The sequence below is a fragment of the Euprymna scolopes genome, chromosome 14, assembly GCF_053919585.1.
Source record: "Euprymna scolopes isolate OS-2025 chromosome 14, ASM5391958v1, whole genome shotgun sequence".
Lineage (NCBI taxonomy): Eukaryota > Metazoa > Mollusca > Cephalopoda > Sepiida > Sepiolidae > Euprymna > Euprymna scolopes.
In genome coordinates, this window is record NC_136495.1 from 149,838,413 (window position 1) to 149,860,004 (window position 21,592).

General features: G+C 33.9%; 1 protein-coding gene across 1 annotated transcript in view; it reads right to left on the reverse strand.

Annotated features, from left to right (window-relative positions):
• LOC145293286 (ethanolamine-phosphate phospho-lyase-like) overlaps nucleotides 1-21,592 on the reverse strand; it is a 132,070-nt gene that overhangs the window by 12,840 nt on the left and 97,638 nt on the right. Inside the window, exons 5-7 of the mRNA XM_080139889.1 lie at nucleotides 7,564-7,666; nucleotides 4,983-5,194; nucleotides 2,834-2,928 (exon numbers count right to left, since the gene is read on the reverse strand). Coding sequence (XP_079996015.1) covers nucleotides 2,834-2,928; nucleotides 4,983-5,194; nucleotides 7,564-7,666 — 410 coding nt within the window. The remainder of the gene's footprint in view (nucleotides 1-2,833; nucleotides 2,929-4,982; nucleotides 5,195-7,563; nucleotides 7,667-21,592) is intronic.

Genomic DNA, 21,592 nt, shown 5'->3' on the forward strand with positions numbered 1-21,592 from the left:
GGGTACTTATTGAAGATTACTCTAAAAACAGGGGAGGTAATTCAGTCTGTCATTTTGGCAACTGGTACTTCAGCTCTTATAAATGGTGGATTGAAAAGATAAAGGATCAATTTTCACTGTTAATTAAAAAAATATTCTAGGCGATCTTGACTGATCATTTTTCTGGTTTTCAGTGAGGATATTTCTGCAATGAGACATAAGTAAAAAGATTTTTTTTTTTTACTTGAAATACAATTTTTACTTGTGATTACTACTTACAAGTAGTGAAATTTCTGGAATTCTTTTTATGTTTTATTAATTTGAAGTATATCAATGTGAAAATTATAAATGAATTAAACATATTTGCATTCCTTTTGTGAAAATAACATAAAAAACGAAAATGTATTACAGAAAATTTTATAATTTTTTTTTTTGGTGGGGAGTAAATCAAGAGAAACCATATGAATTACTCTGAGTCAGAATTTGGTTGTTTTATTGGAATCCTTTGAGATAAGTAATTTGTATATTTATTTGTGGACTTATTCTCATCTTTATAGTGGTTTTACCACGTTTTGATCAACTCATCCTCTGGCCATCTTCAAATGATTAACCGCAACAGGATAAGAGTGCCGAGTCTTGTAACTGTATCCTTAGTAATTACTGCCTTCCATAGTTATCTCACTACAACTAATTGTGCCAAGTAATCTTCTGGCCTGCCACCTGAAGAAGGCCAGAGGAATAGTTGGTCAAAACAATTATTAAGATGAGGATAAAAAAAGAATTTGGTTGCTTTCCCACATTTTGTTATGTTTACTCTGCACGTTGCTGTGTTTTGAATAATGATGACAATATAAAATGTTTGAAGGGTATTTTTTACAGGTACGAAAATATATTTGCCAAAACTCAAATCTTTTTTTCCATTTTTTTTTTTTTTGCATTCCTCATGTTGGAGACAGTCTTTACCTAGTATGGGGAATTCCAGATTATGTGAGGACAGGGTGGTCAACCATTGATTGAGTTAATCAGGTGATCACCTTTATAAAAAGCATGACAGAGTCCACCATCCCCTTTCAGGCTGACAGTTGAAGGAATAAGAGGTTTGCTAAATCGGTCACTGTTACTTTTCTCCACTTTAATTACCAAAATAACATTCATTTGACCATCGCTCCTGATTTGTCCTCTAAACATATTGGTAAGTCTGCATTTTCATATGGAGTATTCTTGCCACATCTAGGCAGGAGCTGCTAGAAGCAGTTTATCCTGCCTTGACAGAGTTCAAAATAGATTTTGTAGCCTAGCAGGGAATGCTCTTTTATCTTCTCCGCGACCTCTTTCCCCACAGAAGATACATTGCAAGCCTGTCTCTGCTTTGTTATTTTCATGGCAAGTGCTTGTTTGAGCTTCAATCCATGGTCCCCTTTTTTTTTTTTTTTTTTTTTTTTTTTTACATAGACATCACCACTTACCAAGGCCAAGAGGCCACTCGAGGATAAGGGTTAAAGAGTGTACAGTAAAAGTTGGACAATATAGTAATCGTTAATAATGGAAATTCGGTAAATTTGTTAACTTATATGGAACGGCTCATAAAAAACTTGTTTACATTAGACTTGAAGGCAACCATATTGTAGTCAGCTGGAAAGCAGGTAAACGGAAGACATTTCCATAGGCATGCAGTTCTAAGAAAGCTTTGCTCATGGAATCTACATTTAGGTTTAGACACAGATAAAAAGTAGGGGAAATTAGTGATAGTGTTTTCTGCTAGACAGGTGTTTCTTGTGAAAGTTTGGCCAAGGGGGAGGCCATAGATTGGAGCTCAGCCGAGCACTTGCCATGAAAATAACGATAAAGCAGAGACAAACTCACAACATCTCTTCTGTGAGAAAGAGGTTGCAGGTAAAAGAAAAGAACATCCCCTACAAAGCTACGAAGAAAGAGGTTGCAGGGAAGAGAAAAAGACATCCCCTACGAGGCTATGAAGTCTATTTTGAACTCTATCAAGGCAGGATAAGTCCTTTCTAGCAGCTCCTACCCAAATGTGGCAACAGTACTCCATCCTTGGACGTATCTGGCTCTTATATAGATAGAGAATTGCATCAGCAGAGAGATATCTACGTTTAACTCCAGCACGTTCATGAAAAACACTTGTCTAGCTAAAACCACTATCGATAATTTCTCCCACTAGTTCTTGATGAGCCGTCCCCTTAAGTAACCCAACTTACCAAATTTCCACTACTAACAATTACTACGATATTACCCCATTGACTACCATACACTCATTAACCTTTATTCTCGAGTGGCCTCTGGGCCTTGATAAGCAGTGACTCCTTGGTAAAAAAAAAAAAAAAATAAATCAAAATCTCTTAGGAAGCTTCTGACAAGCTTTATATATATTTTCTGCATTACTTGTAAGTATAAATTTGTATTATTTTAACTATTATTCTCATCTTTATTTTTTTTTCACACATGGTGCAACGGATAAAGACAGTGATTACAATCTATTTTAGGTTATAACCTTTTGGAGGTTCTAAATTCAGTCATTAATATAAGCAATAATAGTCAAGAATAAATTAATAACTTAACACTTCTACCTGGTCATCGTTAACAGCATGAAAATATTCTATCTTTATGAATTAGATAAAAAGTTCTGGTTTTGAAATTCCATATAGATTCTCAAGTTTTGGAAAGATACTCAACTAGTGGAATTTTATGTAAAGGTCACATCTGGTTTATTAATGGTTGTTATAATAGAAGTTTTGGATAGTACTTTTATGTGCTTTTAAGTATATTCACTACATCAAGATTAAAATAAAATGTTTTTAATCAAACAAAATAAATCTCAAACAAATATACTAACCATGCACTTGAAAAGCCCACATATGTGAGCCAACTCTGCCAAAACCAACCTGGACTTCATCGGCTATACAAACACCACCAGCTTCACGAATGTATCTATCGATAAAAAAACAAATGTATATATTTTTCCACAAAAATCAAGACGACAAAATATAAAATCATATTCTGTATTTTCTTATGAGTTACAGTTGTTTCATAACCATTCAAACAATTTTAAATATATAATTTAAAAATATTCCAAAATAGCTACTCTTCAGACAGCTAAATACACTATGCATATATGAATACATTCATAATCTCTATTTTAAGAGAACAAGCAGTTGGACCTACCTCTCTAATACTTCTAGATTTATTTATTTTTTTTTTAATAGTCTTCGGATTTAGTGAATTTCACAAAATCTTGGGATATATATTCTGCTAATATATATATTATAGCAGAATATATATCCCAGGATTTTGCTAGTTAATAATTAGGGCTAGGACAATAGCATATTCTTTTCATTGTTTTGACTCTCGAGTGTGTATCTTGATATTTTATATGCTTTTATAGAGAGGGATGTGGTTCTCGGTTGATTAACTGTGTCAGATATATACTCGAGAGTCAAAACAATGAAAAGAATATGCTGTTGTCATAGCCCTATTAATAATTCACTAAACAGAACCACATTTATACCACAATTATCTTTTTACAAAGATTAAAATCAAGATATATATGTCATGAATCTTTTGTTAATTCTGATCAAAATTCATTAAATAAATTTTTTATTCTTCTTTGTTATAGTTGTATTGGAGTGGCGCCTCCAGATTCTGATGATGGACTATTCCTGACATCATTTCCGGTAAGCAGATTCTACTTTCCAATGAGTCTGAATGCAAGACTCAGAAGGAGAGAGCCGTAACATTACTTGTCCTTCAACTAACATACTTGTCTGTATTTCTGTTAATATATTATTTATTTCACTGTTTCCGAGTCTTCTTGTTATTCTGTCCAATATTTACACCACAACAAATAGTGAAATCAAAATATTGAATGTCAAGTAAAACCAATGGTATCTACTTAATTGTTATGTCGCACTAATGAACATATCCAAAAATTACAAAAAAAAACCCGACAAGGTAGGAAATTAATTATAAATGAAAATAGTTTTTAAAGACAATTAGTGAAACAATTTTTGCTTAAGATTTTCAGTTTTCAAAAAAAAAAAAAAAAAAAAAAAAAAAAAAAAATACCTCACTTTTTGTAAAACTCAATTTTCTTCAAAAAGCTTTTCATTAATAATTAATTTCCTACCTTATCGTTTTTCTTAATTTTTGGATATGTTCATAATTTCAACATAAGTACATACTATTGGTTTTACTTGAAATTCAATATTTAGATTTTCAAACTCCACTGTTATAATGAAGAACCTAATTTTCATTCTAGAAAATTTATTAAAATTTATTTTTGAGCTGAAATTTGTTTTATGACAAACTTGAAATTCTCAAAACCTTGTTTCATTGATGTCTAATAATTTGTAATATAACCGGAAGAGAAAGAAAAAAGATTACAAAGAGTTCGATTTTCAAACAGATTTCAAACACCACCACTATCTGAGAATCGACTTCCTTCTATCCATTCGCCCGTTCATTTATGTCAGTTGGTCTCCACATATGCTAATTTGTTATTCACATATTGTTACATTTGATGGCATGTGCTATCGGTTTAATTACCACTCAAAAAAATTATCACGGGATGAAGTATAACCTTTTAACACATTTATTTAACAACTTACAGATTAAACGGTAATGTAGAAGCTACTAGATACGTGATGATTTAAAGTCTATGAGGAGAGATATATTTTTGTTTATCTCACAAACTATCATGACCAAAATGCTCTTCTCCAAGAGGGATCACTCCTTTTTTTTTTAGTCAAATATACAAACCAATCCCTACTATAAAAATCTACAATTGTGAAAAGAAGCTCTTTATTACTTAGTAGATTAATATTTTAATGCAAAAATGAGCACAAATTTAACCATATTCAAAAGCGCTGGTATAATGGGCTCATTTTAAGTCTATATTATAACTTTTGCCCGGTTTTTAACAAGCTAAAAAGTCTTGTTAAAAATATTCCAAAATATTTCAAATATCCCAAATCAAACAGACATACCGGAATACTTTTTTCATATAGTCTTTGGGATATATAATTTGCCCTCCGCAACTCTGCAAGGATTCAGCTATATAACAGGCGGGTTTTCGACCTTCTGCCTTGATGTCATCAATGATCCGCTGTACATCATCTGCATATTTCTGACTTAAATCTTCAGTAGCAGGAAAATCACAATCTCTGTATTTGCCACGGTAGACATCGGGACAAGGCGCCTAAGCAAAGATAAGTACAATTATTAGTAGAAATAAAAATATTGAAATAAACAATATAAATGTTAAGCATACAAATGAATCAAAGTCACATATTGTTGTGGAGACGTCTACTAATCAACATATGCAGGTGAGTGAGCTATATAAAAAGGTATCAATCACCAATACCGGGGGAGTCCGGCAACGACCGTCACATAGGCAAGACGCTTATGCTGCCTCCAGTAAGACATGCAACATGCCGAAATATCTCCAACTGAAGTATATCTGAAGACATGTAAATATGTATATAACTTTTCTTCCTAATATATTATTGTATACCTTTACTTTCCGTGGTCTTATTAATTATTGTGCAGGCACAACACATAATGATCAAACCACTTTATAGTTTTATAAAAAAAATTTTATTTTGCCAAAAATGTACCAAACAAAAAGTTAGGCACAAGGCCAATCAAAAAATTGGGGAGAGAAGAGGTTTACGGTCATTGTACCTTTGATTGGTCTATGCCAATCCTAGCTACAGTTCTCATTCACTATAATACCATATACACACCAGGAGTCGTTTTACTTAAGATTCCCCAAATCAAATAGTTTTTTTGTATGAATAAAATATATACATGTATTACATGTAAAAACAGAACTTTTTATAAAGTAGTTTTATTGATATTTCATTAATACAGGTGGGGGAAAAATGTTCCAAAGACAAATGGAAAATGTTAGTAAGATCCTTTCAACCCTTTCAGATGGTAGACCACTCACCGTTTTCCAGCTTGATAGCACCCCCCCCACCACCACCACCACCACTCCCCGAAAACAAGCAGGTTGATCTCTAAATGGAACTGAATTTTAGGTAGGATCAAAGAAAAAATGGGGTGGGAAATGTATATAATGTTGCTCCAAAATCAGATCAGTTATTGGGGTGGGCAGGGACCAAAACAGAAAAGTCAGGGTGTGGGCGTCTTTGAGATTTCTTATTGAGGATGGAGGGGGGAGGCAGCTAAGAACCTAATAGTTTTATCTCATAAAAATTATTACTCATATTGGAACTTGTTCATTATTAGTGGATTTCTAAAAAAATAAAATACATAAATAATTTTTTTTTTAAATAAAGAAAATAATACATCTTAAGTAAAAGACGAATACATACTTACATATGTCGAAATTAGTAAAAATTAAAAAAAAAAAAAAAAAAAAAATAGAACAATTACAAATAGAACCAAAATTCAAGGGAGATAACTATTGACCAAATGATTTTAATGCTTGAATGGCCAATATGTATGTTTTTTTTTATGCCTTATTTTATTCATTTTGATATTTAATTATTTCAATATGCATAATTTTTCTTCTTAAAATTCTAAAAAAAATATCTTAATCTGCATGACAAACGGACTTATCTCTCTTGTTTCAGTTAAATTCTGCAGTTTCAAATTTTTAAAATATTGTGGTCTGGGTAATGCTGGCCATTAAAATAAAACTTTCAGATTTTGTTCAAATAATTTAGAAAAGAAAAGCTACAGTCTTGAAAAAATTCTGTTTAAAATCAAAAAATGCTACAAATTTATCAATTATTATTAGGCAAAGATTTCTTACATTAGAATAGCAACTTTTTAAATTTCCAGAGTCAGAATTAAATTATAAATTTCTGGTGTTTGAACAGAACGCTTGGCATACCAATGATTTACCTGTTGTTAACGTTCTGTCAAATGGATCAATTAGGAGTTTAATACAAGATTTTAGGAGTTTAATACAAGAACTGTGCAACATACTTTTCTTCACACATGCTTGCGCGCACGCAAACATACACACATCGGTGACGTCACTTCCTTTTAAGTGAAATCCAGACATGCACAGTCAGAACACTGATTCCGGTATAAAAGCCAACAACACGTTTCTACTTCCTCTTTCTTTTGCCTTGGCGGTTCAACCAGACAAGGTCGCGTCCACAGCTTGTGGTCGGAAGACACTCCCACATAGCCGACTGCTATCATGCACACGCAAATTTACTGAGGTCAATTGACCCTCTCACTTTTTCTACATGCTGGACTGCTATTTCTCTTTCTACTACATTATCCCTTTTCCACACACGTAGTCATCAACGACTGAACTGAAGATGTGTTTCCCTAAACCATTTTTCCAACGGAAAATAAACAACATGTTTGTTTATTCAACAATTGTGTTTCTTCTTTCTTTCCATTCGTTTCATTGATATATTTTATTTTGTAGCGGTTAGTGTGTAAATAATATTACGCTAGTCTGCAACAGAACTATATAAACCAATTACTTTTGAGAAAATCATTCTGACGTAACAAATAACATGTGGCCCCTAAAAATATTAAAGCTAGGATATAAAATATTAACTGTAATAAAATACTTACAATGTGTACATATGGTTGGATAGGAACATCACAATTTTTGGCCATCATACGTAACTTCATTGGACTAATCTCAATCAGGGAAGTCACATGACCATGATAAGCACTGAAATAAATTTTTTAAATAAAATACTGGTCAACATAAAAATATTTTGGACAAAAAAAAAAAAATTGAGATTCTTGTCCAGAATTCCACCTATATTAAAAATCAAAAGTAAAAAACAAATCTCTATGTAGCTGTGACAAAAATGAAAATACCATAAAAAAAAATAAAATCATGTGAATAGCTTTATTTTTAAATAAGAGACTCAAACGTTATAAGTAGGTGAAGAGCTATCATCTTGTCTGTGTCAGTCATTTTGAAAACAAAAGAAAAAAAATTTTAAAAGAGGGGTTGCGAATGTTAGGAAAAACGTGACAAGCGATAGTCCCTCTGTCTATCCTGTTGAGTGATGAAATCAAGAAAGAAAAGAAAAAAAAACTTATCTATAGACGGTTTATTTATATTCATATGGCATTAATTTGCATATGAGGGCAATGACTGCTGTGAAAAAGAATGAAGGAGAAAGCAGAGGTGCGCAAGCCTATTCTAGTCTCACAAAAACATGGGTTCACACTTCAAGCTATATTACTTGTCATATACATACGCACACACAAACACCCGCGCCCACATCCACACACGTACATATATTCACGTTCACGTGTATACACACACACGCTAACGCGCACATGTACGCACACACGGACAACGTCACTTCCCTTTCAAAGGAAATCCACACATGCGCAAAAGACCACCGGAAACAATTATAAAAGCAAGAGACAAGCTGTTTCCAGCCTTTTTTCCAACTCACTTTCAGAGGTGAGTGATCGGCGCACCAGCCGCCGCCATTTTGGCAGGCGCACGCACGTGTGTGCCTCACACCACTTGCTACTATGTGGGACAAAATGCACTTTATACGCTTTCTCTCTCCATGAACTGGATTGACATTCTCACTCTTTCTCTCTATCTACAACTTGTGCCGGAAAACACCTCCACGTAGCTGACTACTAACATGGCGCACAGCTTAACCTTGTATCTTTTTCTTTGTCTACACGCTGGACTATCATTCCCATTTCCACTGCATTACTCACTTCTCTTCCCACGCGCAAACAAACGATAGTGACTCGAACGTGAGATGAACACATTTCCTTTTCCTTCTATACTACCAGTCCCGCAACAAATGATGGTTACACCTGAACGCAGACATGAACACGTGTTATACCTAAAACATTCATTTTTCAACAGTAAATAAACGACACGTTTATTTTATCCAGCAATTGAGTCTTTGTTTCCTTCATTCCATTCGTTTCATTATTTTCTTTTGTAACGGGATTGGGCTATATATATATATCCTTGTCCTCTACAGAGGGCAGACTTCTTTTTTGGACAGCTGAAAGAGAGAGACAGTGAGAACGGTCGATGAAGATTACAGTTTAAGTTGTTGTAAGGGAGTTGGCAAGGAGGAGTTTGAATGAAGATTTATTATTTTTAAATCTTAGTTTCCTTCAGGGTGATAACTCATTAATTAAAACTTGCAAGATTTACATTGTAAAATGCCTTTGAATTTCTATTAATTGCTTAAAAATATTTTTCTTTTCAATAATTAAGCTACTTTATCAATGTACACGATTTTTGGAATACAATATTTTTGCTCCATCATATCTATGTACATAATACAGATTTTTCTTTATTTTTTAATAGGGGGGGGGGGGTTCTAGACAATAACTGAAATGAAAATCCATTATTGTTCTCTTATTAAATAATGTCTATGAATTTTACAACAAACTTGCAGGATGAATGCGTCACATGACCATACCAGTATAATCAATTCATCGTTAGGATAAACTTCTATATTGAGCAAGTGTAGTGCGCCCAGTAAATCCTCTGATCTGAGGTGCTGGTTTGGTCACATTTCACATTGCAGATCCATCTGATCATGGATCTATCATTGTTATAGACAGACGAAAATTGACTGGATAAGTGTCCAGCATTCCCCGTCATCATGATGCTCCTTATACAGCTGCCATACAATTTACCCCAGATGTAAAGAGACAGCATACAATACTATCAGGGGCAACAACTCACAAAACTTTCCCCAAACTGCCTTCACCCTTATACTTCTACAGAGATCACGTCAAAAACTGTTAGGTTTACCCTACATTAGACACTAACCAAAATACCACACTCACTCTGTGGCTTGATCTTACGTAGATGATCCTAAATTTGTTTTAAAAGGAGTTTATGTTTTACAAGGAACATTTCAAAAGTAATGTCTCATATTTTTTTTTGTTCCGCCTGAATGGATCAGAGGGGGTTGCAAAATGTTACGATGACTAAACTTATGCATTCATGACTTGAAAGTTTCATCTCTCTGTTGCAGATATTGATGGTGAGAGACTAAGAAAGCAACCTCTGTCACAGACATGTATCAGAAGCAGAGTTGTGTTATTGAATTTCTTACAAAACTGCATTGAGAATGGTGGTGACTATGTAGAAAAATAAATTCTGGAGCACAAAAGGTTTCTTGTTTTAATGGTACTACTCCCATCTCCGTAGCTCTTCAACTTTTCAAGTTAAAAAAACAAATAGGAGACTTTACTTTTAGAACGACTCTCATATAATGTAATAATCTTAATTTAAAATATTATCAGGATAAAATTTTATTCTCTATTCTGAAATTAATCCAATAATGAACAGCATAAAATAATATTGAAACAACAATGCTGAAATCGAAGGTAGTACTGGTCAGTAAGTAATTTACTAAATAAAACCTATAACAATACAAATATCACTATATTTGGGCCAGGATCATCGTGTTATATCTGTTCTGATGCTTCACTTCAACTTTTTCGGTCCTCAGTTAGTGGAGGAGAAATCCTTCACGACTAAGAATCTTTATTTTTGTTCCTATCCAGAGTGCTCCTTTTTGGGGAGCGGGATTTTCCCCACACTAAAAACCGACCTTGTGTTTAACTCTGCCCGCGTGGGGAGGCAAGTATATAGGAACATCACTATATTTGGTTCAACGTTAGTTTTACATGTTGTTGAACGGCTTTAAGAACGGCTTCCAAATTAACCTCTTTATTTATCCTACTTTCCCTCAAGTCCATTTTTATCATTCCCTCACCCATATTTCCCTTGGCCTTTGCTTGTGAACTGAACCTGTGACCTCAACTGTTCTACACCTAACCCAAGAGCACTCATCCATTCTTTCAACATGGCCACACCACTGAAATCTACTCTTTTGAAAACATATCCAGATGTAATCTTTCTATACTCCAAATTATTCCATTATAAATCTTCAATAAATAAATAGAAATATCTGTAACATGACAATGACAAAAAAATATGGGTCAAATCATGTTTCAAGAACATTAACAGTAGAAAGAGTAACATTAATAATGGTAACAAGCCGAGCATGCAGTGTCCCCCTCCATGAGTGAAAAACTTACTTTCACCATGATTAATGTTTGTGCAAAATTTTCCAAAAATCCAAGGCATGATTATTGAGAACAGTGTAACCAAATGAACGGATGAACGATTTTGGGGCAATTTTACTCGTATAAGGCCGGGGATGGGGGGGGGGGTCATCTTCCCTACAACTTCTTTCACACAGAAGAGACGTTGTGAGTCTGCTTTATCGTTATTTTCATGGCAACTGCTTGTCTGAGCTTCAATTTATAGTTCCCCCCCCCCTTGCCAAACTTTCACAAGAAACACTCGTCTACCTGCAAACGCTATCAATAATTTCCTTCACTCTTTATCTGTTCCTAAACATGAACGTACATTCCATGAACAAAGCTTCTTGCTTAGAACTGCACACCTGTGAAACTCTCTTCCGTTTTCCTGCTTTCCAGCTAACTACAATATGGTTGTCTTCAAGTCCAATGCAAATAAGTTCTTGATTAGCCATTCCCCTTAAGTAATCCAATTTGCCAAATTTACACTAACAATTACTATGGTATTATCCCATTGACTACTGTACACTCTTATCCTCCAGTGGCCTCTGGGCTTTGATAAGTAATGACTCCTATGCAAAAAAAAATAAAAAAATAAAAACAGTTATCCTGGAAAATCCGTTCTAGCAAAAGTTTACTTTCACCATGACTAATGATTGCACAAAAAAAAAAAATCGAAATGTGAACAAACGAATGGGAAGGAATTACTAGGTCCAATCCCTCATTTGTCGGGAGACCAATAAGGTAATAGTTAATAGTAAGTCATAACGATGATGATGCGCTGATAAAATATAGGTTAAGATTAAAATGTAATTCTGGAATTAAGGTGCTATCTGGACAGGTTGAATTACGAGTTGAATTAAAAAAAATAAAATAAACATTTGTCATTTGTTGTATAAAGAAGGAATGCATAAACACAAAAACAATTTTGATAAATACAAATTTATGATTGAAAAACGAGAAAGCAAACTTTCACTAAAGTCCTGTGCTTGCTCCCCTTTGTTATATATCCACTGCAGCCGATCGTCAATTGTGTTTTTCAGGCTATCTAATTTCTAAAAATCAACCTCTGTCGTTGTTTTGAAATGTACACTTGTTGGTGATAATGAAACACACACAGCTGATTAAAAAATTTTTGTTTACTCACGATAAGTATTATAGCGATAAAAGGGGAATAATTAAATAAAGAAAGTAAGAGTTACCGCCCTTATAACTCTTTGAAAAGACTCGAGAATTCGACAGAACCAAAGACAAGAGGGCAGCTTTACTTGACACTGAATATCGTTCTGTAAATAATTCAAGGTTTCTGCCATGAATAAATGGTGTTTTAATTATAATGAGCTTGTCTGCTTGTAATTAGAATATCCAGTGATCCTAACATCACAATTTCTCTGAACACAACAATAACCTTTTCAGTTTTCAAATGACAGTTTTTATATTAATGGCAGCATGCAGGGTGGGGTTGATGTGTTTTTGTAGTGGAGAAAAAGTGTGTCACTTAGTTTGTAATTGCTCTCTGTCACTCCCTCTCTTGTCTGCCATCTTTTTTTATTAGCCTAGATAACAACATTCCAACATGCATAGTCTTGAAATGTGGGTCAATCTTTCTGACCCAATCTCTAGGGATTCTACATCCCACATTTTGACCTCTTTGACGTTATTCTCGGGCATTCACATTCAAGCTTCTGACAGATTTATTCTGACATCATCCCAGGGAATCTGGATTATCCAACACTGATGGAGCCCAATGAAGCACCCACTGTACATAAAAAGAATGAGCTTGGGAGGAAGTTAATATCAAAATACATCAATAAATACAAGAAATGAAGAAATCCTTTCTGCGTTTTGAATCCTTATTTGTGATCAAACCTGCAGAATGAAGGGATTTCTCAAAAGATGAATTCGCCAGCTAAAGGAAACGAATATAACTTTTCCGTTTTATGTAACACAAGCAGGTGTACTCAACTTTGCCTGGGTGAGAAGAGTTTTATGGTAAGGGTATTGATCAGAGCCCTGAAAAAATGTTTAAAAAAAAAATTAAAAAATAAATAAATAAATAAAATGTAAGTACTCGTGTGAGAGCAAAAAAAGTAGTAAGCAGGCAGGCAGGTTTGAACCTGTGATGCTAAGAGGAAAAGAAAGTGGAAAAAAAAAAAGTGAACGGTTTAGTCGCTGCGTCCGTGACATACAACTTCACCACCGTTCAAATTAAACTTAGTCGTTGCAAGGCGTATGATGGCTTTGCAGAAGTGTCAATGAAAAAAGTGACCCCCTCCTTGTAAATAAACGACCCAGTTGACGGTGAAAGAATGAATGTTTTTGGCTAATTTTTCGATATTTGTCAGCCAAGAGACTGAGCTTTCAAATGATATCACTTTTTCAGTGTTGGTCATGTGTGTCAAAAGTTTTAGCAAGACATACAAACATACACACTAACAGACGTTTGAGACTTATACAGGATGGTCGCTAGAAAAGCGGGAAATTTTAAGGTCAGCTTAGATCATGAATAAAATGCGTGATTGCTATTTTTTGATTAGTGCCGTGTGAGTGGTGGTGTAAAAATAAATCGCTGTTTGTGAAGTGCACGGATGACATTTTGAGTATCTATGAGTACAGTATAACATTTGTCTTTGAAAAACTTTGCAAAAATTATTCTTTGTAAAATAAATCGTTGTTTGACAAATTTCCAACTTTTCTAGTGACCACCCTGTATTATAGAGGAAGATGGCATCCCTAATGAAAATAATGGCTTTGTAACAGAATTATAAGAAGCAACATGCAGAAGCATTTAGGTGATGTTACAGACTTTCGTATTTTGTGACTGGAGAAAAACATAGGTCCCATAATGTTGGAATCTAATTCTGGAATTATTTTATAAACTAAGTTTTTTGGTTTTTCTGTTCGATTGTTTGGTTCAGCTATTTTATTTTACAGCATGTCAACCCTTTTGGGGTTATTTAATGCCGAACTTTGTAATTTTTGGAAAAGTTTTTATGCTTCAAGTTCTTTAGCTGTTTCGCAGCATATCAACCTTTTTCAAGTTATTTAACGTCAAATTTGGTAATTTTGAAAATGTTTCTATGCTTCAAATTCCTTATATCTGTAAATATTTATGTTTGGTTTTCTTTTCCTTTTTTTTTTTTTTTGTAAAGAAAAATCATTTTTGTCTTTGGAAAACTATCACGTTTTTCAAAGAGAAAAGAAAAAATATGTTTGGTGCATTTTCAGCTAGAACGCCAGCATCTTCAGATAGTGCAATTGATGCTACCAGATCAGGCAAACATATTACCACTTGTAGCCAGTGCAAGTTCACATTCCCCACACACTCCAAATGAAGCCTCACTACTGGATGTCTTAAGGTCATACCCAAGACCGTATCTCCAATGAAGATAATTGCTCTGTGACACATAATTATAAGAAGCAATAGCATGCATAACCACCTGAGTAATGTTACAGACGTTCGTATTTTGCAATTACAAAAAAAAGCAAAAAAAAAAAAAAAGGACATACATAGGGCCCATAATGTTAGAATATCATTCTGAAATTATTTTTATAAACTAAGATTTTCATTTTATTTGCAATGTCAAGGACTGTAAATTTGATTGAAGTTTTTAACCATCCCTGTCACATTTCCTCTCTCCCCTAAACAAGTTTTTCAGCTTTTGACAGAATTCAGTCATTTTTAAGATGCATGAAAAATATTGGCTCGTATTTCTATTGTAAGGCACGTTTTTTAATTGAAAACAGCATAAAATGTTACATATTTGAGGCGTTTGTCATAAAATGAAAGTGTATAAAATGATACTTTAAATAAAATACCATGAGAAAATGTCTATGCTTCAATGCATGTGTAAACGTGTGATGTGCAGCATATGTTTTGCCACTACAAGCAACGCTGCAAGGATAGATACTTGGCCAGAGAAAGAGGGTGCAGATATATCTTACAAAATGTTTAAGTGGTTTTGTTTTTGATTTTTTAAATATTAAGGTTAATGTCTCCGCCTCGGAGAACCAGTGTTTTTCTTAGAAAGTCGCCCATTTTTTATTTGGACATACTTTTTACTTATTATTTTTTAAAAACAGTAATCTACGGACACGTGTGTTTGAGAGCCCTACTCCTCATCAGCGTAGCTTGACTGTTGGTAGGATTCGAACCTTGGACTTTATGTATTTCAGTCCAGCGCCCTAATCCATTCCGCTATGATGCCATAGACGATTTACTCCTTATCTTGCATAAAATAAAAACTACTCGACCAAAAAATGTTGAAATTTAACTATCAATAAATACTTGCAATTGAAAAAATTCTTTTTCATGAGTTCAGTTGCTTTTATAATTACTGGAATGATGGAGATCTTCCTAAGATTCCAGTTTCTTTTCATGTCGTACATAAGACCTTGGTATTTCGTTATCTTTTCTCTCTCAGCTATATTTAATCCAGTATCATTGGGGACATTAACTTCGACTAAGGTTGCTTCTTTCTCCTTCCTGTCCCATATCACTATGTCAAGTTTAATAGCTAACATTTTCTATGTATGTAGCCGTGAGGACTGCATAGTTACAGTGAATGGTGATTGACTTGTCTGATCTAAACTCCCTTCCACAAACCATCCTTCTAAGTAATCAAATTTTGTTCGTTCCATTCATTTACAATCCTATCATAATATTCTTTGTCATTCATCTGACAATCTTTCCATCTCATTAACCATTATCTTTGAATGGTTCAGTAAATAAGATACTAAAATTTCATAATATCATCTGAGAATATTATTTTTTAATAGAAATCGCTCCAGACAAGGTATGAAGCTACTTAATGTAACAAGCTAAAAGAAATGAAAGGTTAGTATAGCAAAGACAGGAGAAATTTCTTTGTCTCTTTTTCTCATCAAATCTTTCTTGGAGCTCCTATATTAAATCCATTGCTCTTTCTGCTTCTTGTAAAGTCCCCATTCTCTATAGTTCCAACCACTTTCTTACACTTGAGGTTATTCTCCATCTCTACAAATCAGCTACATATATTGTTGCCATATTTAGTCTCATAAATCTCTGTCTTATTTGAGGCACAGAAACAAATCTATAATTTAATCGGCCCCATTCTATTGTCAGCAACCCCTTATAGATGTGATTCTGCTAGTCTCAGTCTTTTCTATGAATACTATTATGACGTGTTCTTCACAATTATCTGATCCATTCCCTGTTTCCTTTACTCCAATTAATTTGACCCTTTGATTCATGCTCCCCATCAATTTGCTGCTTTGACACGTCGTTGTAATACAGTTTACTATTTCAGTAGCTTCTTTCCATGAACTGCAGGTTTATGGAACTCTTTTCCTACTGACTTGGTCCTGGATATGACCTTAAACTATATCCAGTGGTGAGGCCCGAGCTTGCGGGCTTTAGGGAGTGTGGAGCCACCCTTTAATTACCATTGCTCCCAGGTCCACTCTGACCCGGAGTGGTAGTACCTGTTAGGGTCCCAACTATGAGTTAAATAGAAACTGATTTGAAAACAACAAAGTTTATTCTATTAAAAAATTTTTATTCCAGCATTTGAGTTCTTTGTTTCCTTCATTCAATTCGTTTCACTATTTTTTCTTGTAGCGAGTTTAGAGTATTTATATCCTGGTCCGCAACAATATATATTACACATGGGTCTAATATAACACTATGCAAATATTTTTCAGATTTACCCATTTGTTTTTATTTTCTTTTTAAAGTTAAAACGTTCCTACTTTTCTAAAGAGTCAGTGTGGGAAATATTCAAAATTCACATGATTATATGATTGCTTCTGCACTACAAGACAAATACTGTCAACTGTAGACATTTTGACATGTTGAAAGAAATAAATGGTAAGATAAATAACATGGGATTTGGAATATAGCTGTTTGAGTCTAGAGATATTAAAAATACAACATATTAGAACGCAGACCCCACAATTTTATTATACCATCTCTATTTAAGTTAAAACATACTTATTAAAGTATTCTTATGTACATATATATCAAAAGCACTTGTAAACGTTTTTTTTTTTTTTAATTTTTAAATTTTTTACTTCCATACTTTGTGGACCAAGCGCGAACGCAGACCCCACAATTTTAATGAACCACCATTCTGCCAGATCAAACATACCCATTCCTGTGTCTCGATACATCTATCATTATATGTAATCAGTTTTTTAAAATAGTCAACCATATAGGAGTCTATTCGTGACCAGACACAGACATTCAGCTTTATATTCTATCTATATATATATATATATATATATATATATATAAGTAAAAACCATTGAATTTCATAGAGGTTGTTGATAGTACTCAATGAAAAGAGCAAGATATTTTATTTGATTTAGGTAAACAAAATTACCATAGGTCGCTACAATAAATCTTATCGTCAGGCAACAATGAAAATAAAAAAATAAGAAAAAAAATAAAAAAAGGTTTTAGAACTTTTTTTTATACATATTTTCAGGGGAGTAGAGAAGTGGTTTAATCAGTTATAATGAAGGACTTTCATTTCATTTTCATAATGAAGGACTTTCTTTCATTACTAAAATTATACCAGAATATCAATGTGCATTAGGTGATAGGAAATAAAACCCAGTGAAAAAAAGTGAAAGCCGAATATAAAAGGGGGAAAGGGAGGAAAGCGTTTTCCATCTGTCTGCATTCAGTACCCAAAGCAACGAGTAGAACTTGAACTTTATTTGCACAATTTCGCTCAACAGAGATAAGTAATAGCATAAATTTCTATTGAAAATGAAACAAAAAGTTCCTGTGTAGATTATTTGCCATAAATATATTTTTAGCTACTACATCTAATACTACAGCATCACTTTTAAACTTGCTGTTACAAAATTTGATATAATTTGTTCCTTGAGAATATGTTGAGCTTGATTTGGATAATAAATTGAAATAAGGAAGTGGCATCCATTTGTGCTTGAACACCTTTCCATGCAGCTCATCATCACAATACTGCAGAGAAGCCGATTTCTGCTTCGCCTTCACAGAGAAAGTGCAACGTCCTTGTGTTCACTAATCTCTTATAGAGCAGCGAGTGCTTGTCCATAAACACGTACAGGTGAAATATGACAGTTCCAAATAAATTAACAGGAAAACTCTTTGACATATTTACTCATACATATCAGTTAAAGGTAAGTATCTACACTAAGAATTAAAAAAATTATCAAGTAGAACGTTAATTGAAAATCTACATCAATTTAATTGTATGATTCTGATTCACCATTAATTATGATTTGGCAAAATGACAGACTGGCTTATCTCTGTCTTTATACATATAAAAAATTGTTATATCATTTTTATAATATATGCTCAAACCCAATTTATAGAACTTAAATTCATTTTTGATAAAAAAAAAATCAGCATTGTGAATAAAAAGTTCAGTCTTCTATTATATAAATCTCACCTGTCTGTTTAAATATATGTATGTATGTATGTATGTATGTATGCCGAACACTTTCGACAGAAGCGACAGATTTTCACGAGGCCAGTATCGTTTTGAAGCTCGACCCTTCAGTTTGGTTTGGTTTTACGGCATATCAACCTTCTTTTTTTTTTTTTTTTTTTTGGTTATTTAATGCCGAATTCAGTTTTTTTTTGTTTTTTTTGGAATAGATATTTTAATTTAATCAGTGAGTCAAATCAGACTTTTTGTATCATTAGGTGATGTGCTTCCTTTCTTTTTTTTTGGGGGGGGGGGGTGTAAAGTTGGATTGAATTAAAGTTATATTCTTTTATATAGATTTACTTTTTTCAGAAATGTTATTTTGTTGGAGTTTATTTTTTTAAATAGTTCTTTCATATTGTTGACATGGTAATAATTTTGCCGGATATGCGCGAGATCGCCACAATCCAAAAGAAAGTGTTTTACTGTAAAAGGTTCTTGGCATGCAAAACATTCTGGAGGGTCTTCTTTTTTAGCAGGAAGGAGTGGGTTATGTGCATTTGTCCTATGCGAATACGAGACAAAATCACTTCCTCTCTACGTGATCTTCTGGCATCTGGTAATCGTTCTTCTATTGTGGGCTTGATCTTGAAAAGTTTATTATTTGGACAGTTATTCCATCTTTCTTGCCATTTCTTCATAATCAGATTATTTATTTGTTGTTTGTAGTCAGAATGTGGAATTTTTATATTGCTTTTAAGGAGTTTTAAAGCATTTTTGGCAGCTATGTCAGCTTTTTCATTGCCCTGAATTCCAGAATGACTGGGGATCCAGCAGAATTTGATACTTTTGTTTTGTGAGAGAGTGTGTATTTTTTGTAGCAGTTTGATGAGTAGTGGGTTATTTAAATTTTTATTCTTTAAGGATTCGAGTACCGATAGGGAGTCTGAAAAAATTATAAATTTGTTGTGGGTAAGGTCAGTGATGAGATCTAGTGCCATATCTAAGGCTGTGGCTTCGGCACTAAAAATTGAGGCATGGTCTGGTAGTCGCTTCTGTAAGGTAATGTTAGTGGATACGACTCCGCATCCGGTTTTGTTGCTGTCTTTGGACCCATCTGTGTATATGTGCTGATGGTTTGGGTATTTTTCCTGAATGATAAGGAGTTTTTCTTGATAGGTTAGTGGATGGGTTTGATTTTTTGGGAGGTTATTTAATTCAAGGATGATTTCCGGGTATTTTAGTAGCCAGGGTGGAAGGCTTAGTTGGTTGACATTATGGATATTGGTGATTGTGATACCTGCATCTTCTACTAGTGGTTTTGTACGGAGCCCAAAAGGTTTTATAGCTTTTACTTTTTGGTAATATAGATTTTGGTAATTTGGATTGAAGGTACAGTTATAGGTTGGATTTGTTGGCTGTGATTTTTCTCTATCATAGAGCGAGTAATCTAGTGAGTTTGCAATGCAGTTGTAAGCAGGATTTTCTGGGCAAGAGAGAATTTTGGTCAGGTATTGCAAGGCTAGTTTGTCGCGTCGAATTGATAATGGGGATTCATTGGCTTCTGCATAGAGACTATCGATGGGGGAAGTTCGAAAGGCTCCCAGCGCAAGTCTGAGGCCCTGATGTTGAACGGTGTCCAATATCTTTATATACGACTTTCTGATGGCACCGTAAATGAAGCTACCATAGTCTAGTTTCGATCGCACTAGTGACCTATATAACTTTAATAGGGTTTGTCTGTCCGCTCCCCAGTCTGTGTGGGCAATGACCCGCATTAGCTGTAGGGTTTTATTACATTTATTTTTAAGATGTTTTATATGAGGGATGAATGTAAGTTTTTTGTCTAGTATTAACCCTAAGAATTTATGTTCATTTACAACAGGAATCGGAATATCATTTAGTTTTAAAAGAGGATCTGGGTGCAGTTTTCTTAGTTGACAAAAGTGCATACATTTTGTTTTGTTAATGGAAAATTTGAAGCCATTCTTAGTTGTCCATTTTTTTATTTTGTCAATGCATTGTTGAAGTTGACGCTCAATTATATGGATATGTCTTGAGCTATATGCAATTAAAAAATCATCAACATATAGAGAGCAATCCACGCCTTGGTTTATGCATCCAACAATACTGTTAATTTTTAGGCTGAATAATGTTACCAACAAAATACTTCCCTGTGGAACTCCCGTTTCCTGTTCTTTGATGTCCGATAGGCATGTTCCTACACGGACATTGAATAGTCTATTATTTATGAAGTTGTTGATGAAGATGGGTAGTCTTCCTTTCACTCCAGCTTCTTTGAGATCTTTCATGATGCCATACCTCCATGTGGTATCGTACGCCTTTTCAAGATCAAAGAAAATAGCAGTCATATGCTTTTTTTGTATAAATGAATTTCTGATGAAAGTTTCTAAACGAATTAAATGGTCTGTTGTGCTACGATGTTTTCGGAAGCCACACTGAAAATTAGTTATTATTTTATTTGTTTCCAGAAACCAAATTAACCTGGTGTTGACCATTCTCTCCATGATCTTACACACACAGCTTGTTAGAGCTATGGGGCGATAATTGGAGGGGTCAGATGCATCCTTTCCTGGTTTTGGTATAGGAATGACTGTGGCTTGTTTCCATATGGCTGAAAGATTGCCATTGAGCCAGATGTCATTATAAATAGAAAGTAAATACTTTAATGGTTCATCTGGTAGTTGTTTTAGAAATTCATACGTTATTTTATCAGGTCCCTCAGCCGTGTTGTTGGCTTTTTTAATGAATCCTTTAGTTCATGGATGGTAAAAGGTTTGTTGTATTCTTCCTCATTATTACTTTTAAAGTTCAGTTTGGTTTTTTCTGATTCCTGTTTAAAGATCTGGAATTTTTTATCGTAATTTTTAGAAGATGAATTATTTGCAATAGTATCTGCAAGCAGGTTTGCCATGTCCTCTTTTTTTAGTTATTTTACTATTGTTTATACAGAGGTGGTTGAGAGGGGAACTGGTGTTTTTTCCTGATATTTTCTGAATCATATTCCATACAGTTTTGTCTTTGGTGGTGTTATTGATTTTAGACACAAAATTCTTCCATGATTCCCTTTTGGCTTCGTTTATTGTTCGGCGTGCTTTAGCCCTGCATATTTT